Here is a 9,957-nt window from a genome sequence, read left to right on the forward strand (position 1 = left end):
GAGTGCGTGTGTGTGTGCATGTGTTTGTGTATTTGTGTGTGTGTTGTGTGTGATGGTGTGTGGTGTGTGTGAGAGCATGTGTGTATGTGGCATGTGTGATGGCATGTGTGTGTGTATGACGCATGTTGTGTGTGTGACATGTGTGAGTGCGTGTTGTTGGTCATAGACATGTTGTAAATTGCATGTTTTTGAGTGTAGTGTGTGTATTATGAGGGTGAAGGTGAGGTGTGATTTGTTGTTATGTGTGGCATAGAATGACAGGATGTTTGCGTGTGTGTGTGTGTGTGTATGAGGGGGTTTTGTGTGGGTGAGTGTTGTGTGTGAGTGGTGGTGTGAGAAGTGTTTTAGAATAAATTATACAGACAGTGAAATTGTTAGGAAAACATATTTTATTGTAAGGAACAGCTGAGTTTCAGTGGTAGGTGTTGTCATACAGTGTGTGAGGTAGCGGGAGTGACATTGGTGGCATGCTGTTTGACTGTAGTCCGCGGCGTCGCGGTCCGGTTGCGGAGGGAGATGTGTGAGGTGCAGGAGATGTCAGGCGTGCTGGTTGTTCCGCGGGAGGTAGATTGTGTGAGGTAGCGGGATAGCGGGAGTGACATCGGTGGCATGGTGTGTGGTGTGTGTGAGAGCATGTGTGTGTGTTGCTGGTGTGTGATGGCGTGTGTGTGTGTATGAGGCATGTTGTGTGTGTGACGTGTGTGAGTGCGTGTTGTTGGTCATACACATGTTAAAAATGGCATGTTTTTGAGTGTAGTGTGTGGCATAGAATGACAGGATGTTTGCGTGTGTGTGTGTGTGTGTATGAGGGGGTTTTGTGTGGGTGAGTGTTGTGTACATTATACAGACAGTAAAATAGTTAGGAAAACATATTTTATTTCAACGAACATCTGATTTCCAGTGGTAGGTGTTGTCATACACTGTGTGAGGTAGCGGGATAGGGGGAGGAACATTGGTGGCATGGTGTGTGAGTGTAGGCCGCGGCCTCGCGGTCCGGTTGCGGTAGGGAGCTGTGTGAGGTGCAGGAGATGAGGCGTGCTGTGCGGTCCGCGGGAGCTACACTGTGTGAGGTAGCGGGATAGGGGGAGGGACATCGTTGCCATGGTGTGTGAGTGTAGGCCGCGGCCTCGCGGTCCGGTTGCGGTAGGGAGCTGTGTGAGGTGCAGGAGATGTGGCGTGCTGTGCGGTCCGCGGGAGCTACACTGTGTGAGGTAGCGGGATAGGGGGAGGGACATCGTTGCCATGGTGTGTGAGTGTAGGCCGCGGCCTCGCGGTCCGGTTGCGGTAGGGAGATGTGTGAGGTGCAGGAGATGTGAGGCGTGCTGTGCGGTCCGCGGGAGCTACACTGTGTGAGGTAGCGGGATAGGGGGAGGGACATTGGTGGCATGGTGTAGCGGGGTAGGGGGCCTCGCGGTCCGGTTGCGGTAGGGAGATGTGTGAGGTGCAGGAGATGTGAGGCGTGCTGTGCGGTTCGCGGGAGCTACACTGTGTGAGCTAGCGGGATAGGGGGAGGGACATTGGTGGCATGGTGTAGCGGGGTAGGGGGCCTCGCGGTCTGGTTGCGGTAGGGAGCTGTGTGAGGTGCAGGAGATGAGGCGTGCTGTGCGGTTCGCGGGAGCTACACTGTGTGAGGTAGCGGGATAGGGGGAGGGACATTGGTGGCATGGTGTAGCGGGGTAGGGGGCCTCGCGGTCCGGTTGCGGAGGGAGATGTGTGAGGTGCAGGAGATGTGAGGCGTGCTGTGCGGTCCGCGGGAGCTACACTGTGTGAGGTAGCGGGATAGGGGGAGGGACATTGGTGGCATGGTGTAGCGGGGTAGGGGGCCTCGCGGTCCGGTTGCGGTAGGGAGATGTGTGAGGTGCAGGAGATGTGAGGCGTGCTGTGCGGTTCGCGGGAGCTACACTGTGTGAGGTAGCGGGATAGGGGGAGGGACATTGGTGGCATGGTGTAGCGGGGTAGGGGGCCTCGCGGTCCGGTTGCGGAGGAAGATGTGTGAGGTGCAGGAGATGTGAGGCGTGCTGTGTGGTCCGCGGGAGCTACACTGTGTGAGGTAGCGGGATAGGGGAGGGACATTGGTGGCATGGTGTAGCGGGGTAGGGGGCCTCGCGGTCCGGTTGCGGTAGGGAGATGTGTGAGGTGCAGGAGATGTGAGGCGTGCTGTGCGGTCCGCGGGAGCTACACTGTGTGAGGTAGAGGGATAGGGGGAGGGACATTGGTGGCATGGTGTAGCGGGGTAGGGGGCCTCGCGGTCCGGTTGCGGGAGGGAGATGTGTGAGGTGCAGGAGATGTGAGGCGTGCTGTGCGGTCCGCGGGAGCTACACTGTGTGAGGTAGCGGTATAGGGGGAGGGACATTGGTGGCATGGTGTAGCGGGGTAGGGGGCCTCGCGGTCCGGTTGCGGTAGGGAGATGTGTGAGGTGCAGGAGATGTGAGGCGTGCTGTGCGGTTCGCGGGAGCTACACTGTGTGAGGTAGCGGGATAGGGGGAGGGACATTGGTGGCATGGTGTAGCGGGGTAGGGGGCCTCGCGGTCCGGTTGCGGAGGGAGATGTGTGAGGTGCAGGAGATGTGAGGCGTGCTGTGCGGTCCGCGGGAGCTACACTGTGTGAGGTAGCGGGATAGGGGGAGGGACATCGTTGCCATGGTGTGTGAGTGGAGGCCGCGGCCTCGCGGTCCGGTTGCGGGAGGGAGATGTGTGGCGTGGAGGGGAGGGGGGGGTTTGAAGAGGCAGTCTGCAGTGTTTGGTGTTGTGTGAATGTGTGTGTGTGCTGTGTTTGTGCGTTGTGTGTAGATTCTGTACCTCAGTGGTTCCCAAACTTTTTCGGTTCAAGGCTCCCCAAGGCAATCAGAATTTTTTCAAGGCTCCCCAAGGCGATCAGGATTTTTACGCGGCGCCCAAAGTAAAAACAAAGGTGTATATACATACCTAACAGTTGCAGTGCGCAGTTGGTGTCTCTCTCACACACTCTCACTCTCTCTGACCTCACTCTCTCTCTCTGACCTCACTCTCTCTGACCTCACTCTCTCTCTGACCTCACTCTCTCTCTCTCTGACCTCACTCTCTCTCTCTCTGACCTCACTCTCTCTCTCTCTGACCTCACTCTCTCTCTCACTCTCTCTCTCTCTCTCTCTCAGACCTCTCTCTCTCTCTCTGACCTCACACTCTCTCTGACCTCCCTCTCTCTCTCTGACCTCACTCTCTCTCTGACCTCACTCTCTCTCTCTGACCTCACTCTCTCTCTCTGACCTCACTCTCTCTCTCTGACCTCACTCTCTCTCTCTGACCTCACTCTCTCTCTGACCTCACTCTCTCTCTCTCTCTCTCTGACCTCACTCTCTCTCTCTGACCTCTCTCTCTCTCTCTCTGACCTCACTCTCTCTCTCTGACCTCACTCTCTCTCTCTCTGACCTCACTCTCTCTCTCTCTCTGACATCACTCTCTCTCTGACCTCACTCTCTCTCTCAGTCTCCCGGTGCTGCTCCTCCAGCGTGCGCGCCGGGCCTCCCTCTCTCAGCGTCGCTGAGCCGGGCTGAACAGATGCACAAAGCCCCTGCATCTGTAATCAGCGCTGCTATAGTTCCTCTGGCCTGGGACATAGTAAGCGCTTAGGTGGTGCTGCTCGCTCTTGCTTGCTGCCGCTCGCTCTACCAGGAGCTTTTCGCTGTCCTGGCAGAGGAGACAGCAAGCACGCTTGGTAGGCGGGTATCACTGTGTGTGTTTGTCACTTGGTAGCTGTCAGTGTGTGTGTGTGTGTGTGTGTGTGTGTGTGTGTGTGTGTGTGTGTGTGTGTGTGTGTGTGTGTGTGTGTGTGTGTGTGTGTGTGTGTGTGTGTGTGTGTGTGTACATTATATAATATTTAAAAATGAAAAAAAAAAAAGACATGTGAGAATAAATTATTTATTAACATTGTGCAACTTTGATAAATATATTCACACGCACACACCACACACACATCACACACATCCATATACACCACACATACATATACACACACACACACACACATATATATATATATATATATATCACACATACACATATATATATATATATATATATATATATATATATATCTATATATACATACATACACACACACCTCACATATATATACACCACACATACACATTATATATATATATATATATATATATATATATATATACACCACACATACATATATACACACCACACATTATATATATATATATATATACACACACCACACATACACACACATATATACATATATACACACACACACACACACCACACATATATACACACACACCACACATATATACACACACACACACACACACACCCTGCAGCCCGTTTTTCTCACACACACACACACACACACACACACACACACACACACACACACACACACACACACACACACACACACACACACACACCCTGCAGCCCGTTTTTCACACACACACACACACACACACACACACACACACACACACACACAACACACACACACCCTGCAGCCCGTTTTTCACACACACCCTGCAGCCCGTTTTTCACACACACACACACACACACACACACACACACACACACACACACACACACACACACACACCTTGGTGCTGTCTGGTGGCTCTGCAGTTGCAATGCGGGCAGGCTGCAGCCCCATTGGATGGGAGCGGTCATGTGACCGCTCCTCTGCTTCCCCTCAGAGGTTTTTTTTTTTTTTTAAATGAGCTAGCAGCCCTTGTTTCCCGCTGCTGGCGGCCCTGATCGCGGCGCCCCTCTAGCCAAGCCGCGGCGCACCAGGGCGCCGCGGCGCACAGTTTGGGAAACACTGCTGTACCTGATTCGGCAGTCTGTGGTAGCAGACGTGAAGGTTTTGATAGCTGTGAAGCGTGGCCCCAGAGCAGGTTGAGGATTAGAGGATTAGGTGTTGCAAAAGCAAAGCGTTCCCAAAACTCAGTGAGGGGTGGGACAGTGTGGAAGTATTAGGGCATTGGTGTTGGACGCAGGCCAATGAGAGGTGTGCGGGGGCGGGCATTGGACGCAGGCCAATGAGAGCCAGTGAGGGGTGGGACGCAGGCCAATGAGAGGTGTGCGGGGGCGGGCATTGGACGCAGGGCAATGAGAGTCAGTGAGGGGTGGGACGCAGGCCAATGAGAGGTGTGCGGGGGCGGGCATTGGACGCAGGCCAATGAGAGTCAGTGAGGGGTGGGACAGTGTGGCATTGGTGTTGGACGTAGGCCAATGAGAGGTGTGCGGGGGCGGGCATGGCCTGAGCAGGAGTGACAGGCCCAAAGTCCAATGCGATTGACCCTTGGGACGCAGACATACAGTGATTTCACAAATATATAGTAGTTAGTTAGATAGAGTTTTCAGTATAGTACGGTATATCAATTCAGAAGATGCATATATATATATATATATATATATATATATATATATATATATATATATATATATATATTTATATCAAATGAAAGATCAGAGAGAAAAAATGTGGGAATATTTTGTTTGTTCAGATTACCCAAGTCTAGGTATTCAAATTTGATTATGATATATGTAGGTATATCAAGTGTAATTATACTATGTATTGTGCAGAAGATTTTATTTTTCGTTTGGTACAGTTAAAAACGAATTTAATTATAAGAGCAGAAGTGTTTGTGTAGTGGTGGAGAAGAATGTTGTACCTAAGAATCTGACAATATGGCTAAAAGTATATATGATATAGTAGGTATAAAAAGAATAGTGTTAAATTGGAAGACTCGTTGAAAAGTATTCTATAGCAGGAATTTGGGATTTGGCACATGGTTTAAATTACTAGAAGTGAAATTTGTGTGTGGTGCTGATTGTATGTGTGTTTGTTGTCATAATCATTTTAATATTTTGCGTTAAAGGATTGATAACCAATCTAACCGTTAATGTTATTCTCTCCATGCCCCTCCAAGAAGATATATATGAAGAACAAACAGAAATCTCCTTTGTACAACAATACCCTCCTGATGTGGTCCAAAAACAAATAAATGTTTGCCAAGAGAGGGAAAAAACAACTGCGAATGGATAAGGAGTGAGTGAGACTCCAAGGGATTGAGGATCCGGACCGAGGGTTATATTTTGGAACATTGACAGATCTAAATAAATGCTTAAAAGAACTTTAAATATGTGCAGATAGACATTGCCGCTAGTCACAGTGCCCATATATCCAGAGTTTACTGTATTTCTTTTTCAACACTGGAAAATCTATTGTATCACATAATGATAGTTCAGCACATAGTAACATACAGTATATTGTATCACATAATGATAGTACAGCACATAGTAACATAGTTGCAGACAAAACACATATATGGAATACACAGTGTTTGAAGCCTTGCATGTTGTGCAATGCTGATTATGCATGTACAATACATATAAGAGCATTGTTATACCCCTGCTGTTGGTGCTAGACATTAATGATTAATAATTCTGCAGTGAGGTATTGGAAAGTGCTAGAGAAAGGGCAGGGAGTCAGACAGAGGAGGCTTTACCAAATGCCATCATCCTTAGTGTCAGTGCCAGCCCCTGTAACCAGAGCCCTGGAGCTGTTACAGTTCCAGGAGCAGGTACAGTACAATAGGTGAGCAGCATCAGCTCATACAGCAGACTTCAGGCACGGGGCTGGAGCTTTTACAGTCAGAGAATGGACATACCTGACACAGAATAACTTACATAGTTATAGCTCCTGAGACTTAGCCTGAGACTTGTGATGTCAGTGATAACATACTGTACTGTTTCTGTTACTGCTGCTATACAGGAGATAAGGGCACAAGGAAACAGTACATGCCTTACAGGGTCAGCAGTTCTTCAGCTATCTATAGCCTGAGCTCTCACTGCTGCTTTTTCTATGTTCTTCTACGATTTTTTATTTGTATCATCTCTTATTATTCTGTATAATCTCTTAATCTCTTATTTCTCCCTTTCTGTCTCTCTATTCAACTGTGCTGTGCTGCCTGACACCCTGAGGGGAATTCAGTGACAAGTGCCAGGAACATGCATTTCTTCTCCACTAAAAAACTTAAACCAGACCAGCACACAGAATACAGTAAAAACTAGCTAACATTTCAGGGCTTCCCTGCCCTCTCCTCAGGCTCAAGCTTCCTGGAAGCTGGATATTTAATCCGTTGGCCACCCACTTGTGAACATTTATATACTCCTACTACTTGGTCTCACCGTTGCTCCAGAGGGGTTAATACCCTGACTCTTAGCATCCTCTGTCCTCTATATCCCACCAACATTAAGTGGTCAACTGGGATAGTATGACTTTATAATTGACGACACGGATGCCTGATAGCGTTGATTTAATATAATTTTAATTCACATTACACATTACTTTGGAAATATATGTTTTAAGTAAATTTATTTAAAGTTAACTTTTATACCTGGTGGTGTGCATTTAAGTGAATTCTTTTAGGGGGCACATCCAATTTGTGTTTCCCCTTCACCTTTTCTGATTCACTTTTCAGTTCACAGTTTGCACCCATCATTTGATTACCTTATTTATGTACATAATCACTTTATTCAATTAGTATGGTCCTGTGATCACTCCCTATCCTTCTCTTGTCACAATAAAAACTAGCTAACATTTCAGGGCTTCCCTGCCCTCTCCTCAGGCTCAAGCCTGCAGGAAAGAGCTGAAACTCTGGCATTGCTTTGGACATCTGTGTGGGGATTATTGTATGCACCTCTTCCATTGTACTTGTTATTATATTCTATGTGGATTATATTATCCATTTTGTATGATGTTAGATTCACAGGTTTGTGCATATTTACTATTTCTGTAATTACTCATTAAACGTATTTTCTTTTATAATCACTCAGTGAGTTAGTATTGTATTGTATTCTGTGTGCGGGTCTGATTTACCTGTTTTATGTATGTTCTATGTACCTGGTGATGGAGGTACTGGGACTGAGCACCAGATACAATGATTAGTATATGCTGAAGTGCAGGTTATATTTCTTGTCTTTTCTTCTCCCTTATCCTTTCCCATCATTACTGTAACTTGTCACTTTCCAGCCATCAGCCTTTGCAGGGGCTCCTAGGTATATTCTATACAACTTGCAAGTCACTGCCCACACAATACAGAGCTCAGCTATCACATGCAGAATATAGGTTCCTATATTATATATTATTTCCCTATTCACACAGTAAATCCTCATACTACAATATTGTAAATAATCTGACCTGTTGTACAACTGCCACATCGCAAAAACAACCCTGTGAGGTTTGAAAGCTTGAACACTGTAATCTTTTGTTAATACAAACTATCACATTACCTAATGTTTTCTATTCCTTTTTTTTACATGAATAAGGGACGAATACAATTACAATTATTTCTGTTTCCGCTTTTCCCTTTACACCTGTCTTGTAATATTTTCTGTCTTCCCTCTCTCTGTCTCATACCTACACACACTTTCCTATTTCTCCACAATACCCCATCTCTATAATGGATATATTATATTATATACTGCAGTGGTTCTATGAAGGAAAATTACCTTTAAAGCCCCTCACATGCACTAATCTATTAATGTGTCAGCATAACTGGGGACATCTCTGTACAATCTAGAAATTAAAAGGATACAAAAACATTCTTCATATAAATTATATTTATCTGTATATAATTCTCATATCAACAACCAGTACAGTATCTGCTCCCTCCTGCATACATTTATATAAAGAGAATACTTTCATTTAACTGTACTGGTTGACTTAATAAGAATGGAAAGCTACTGTACCAAGGAGGGATATTCAAATGTTACTTGCTTACCATAAATATACCTTTTTCTTGTATCATTACATTCTCAAGACACGTATATAGCACAAAGGTAAATAACACCAACCTGTGTCTGTAAGAATTCATGGGTTCGTCTTCAAAAGTGGGGACATTATCTTTTTCTCCATCTCCAAACTGTAGCAGCCCTGCTAACATAATGTCCCCACTGCTGTAGTAGGTGTATCTTTCTCTGAATTTCGCCACTAACTTGCAGTTAGAACTGAGACTCACATCTCCTCCAGCTGCAGAACAGAACAGCAAAACCAGAGCCAGAGAGAAGAGTCTGTGTCCGCTGATCAGCAGCAGAGCCCAGGATGTGAGACTTGCTGCAAACTTCATATTGGGAAATGCGCAGATGCTTAAAGCAGAGAATAAAATAAAAATACATATGTCTGATAAAAGCATAGAGACAGATATACTATTTTACTTCAATAAAGGATCCTATGCAAGGATTGTAAAAAAGAATAATATTCATACAGTGTTGAATGCATTTTGATAATGAGTAATTAACTGTAAGGTCAGTGAGTTTCTGTGGAAATGTGATCTCTTTAAATACTGAAACCATAGAAGTAATTACTGCTAATAAAGATAATCTCTATGAATATCACTCATATACAGACATAACTGTGTACACTGGAAGCATCAATAGAAAATAATAGACATACGCTCCTCTCTCTCCTGTCACACAGCAACTGGGTGATTCTTAGTCTCTGCCTCTGTATTTATAACACATAACAAACATTACTTGGTATAATTAGGCACCCTCACTGAGGACATTCTGTATAATATGATGGTTAAAGAATATGTTTCTATTTTTACTTAAACAGGAAGATTACTAGTCAATAGCCATGCATTATAAAACATTTATTATCAGACTACATTTTAACCCTTTGCTGAATTAGGATCCTTCTTTACATTATTCTGCAGTATAGTCCCTCTCAGTGGTGTTTTTATACAATATCGGAAAAAAAGATGTCAGAATCCTGAGCAAAAGAGAATTCATTTATTTTTTAAACAACAAGCTGCCTTCTGTGTATTTCTTTATCTGCAGCATATTTTAATAATACAGTGGTGGCCGCCTTTAGTCTCATGCGGCCGTAGCGGCACAACTCTGATAACCGTGAACAGATGCATTTTTTTTTTTTTCCGGAGTGTATTGCGGT

General features: G+C 45.8%; 1 protein-coding gene across 1 annotated transcript in view; it reads right to left on the minus strand.

The window, feature by feature from the left end:
• LOC142484934 (vomeronasal type-2 receptor 26-like) overlaps nt 1-9,475 on the minus strand; it is a 109,589-nt gene extending 100,114 nt beyond the window's left edge. Inside the window, exons 1-2 of the mRNA XM_075584183.1 lie at nt 9,460-9,475; nt 8,862-9,152 (exon numbers count right to left, since the gene is read on the minus strand). Of these exons, the coding sequence (XP_075440298.1) occupies nt 8,862-9,133 (272 nt within the window). The 5' untranslated portion in view covers nt 9,134-9,152; nt 9,460-9,475. The remainder of the gene's footprint in view (nt 1-8,861; nt 9,153-9,459) is intronic.
• Between the last annotated feature and the right edge of the window lie 482 nt (nt 9,476-9,957).

The sequence above is a fragment of the Ascaphus truei genome, unplaced genomic scaffold (assembly GCF_040206685.1).
Source record: "Ascaphus truei isolate aAscTru1 unplaced genomic scaffold, aAscTru1.hap1 HAP1_SCAFFOLD_472, whole genome shotgun sequence".
In the NCBI taxonomy this organism is placed as follows: domain Eukaryota; kingdom Metazoa; phylum Chordata; class Amphibia; order Anura; family Ascaphidae; genus Ascaphus; species Ascaphus truei.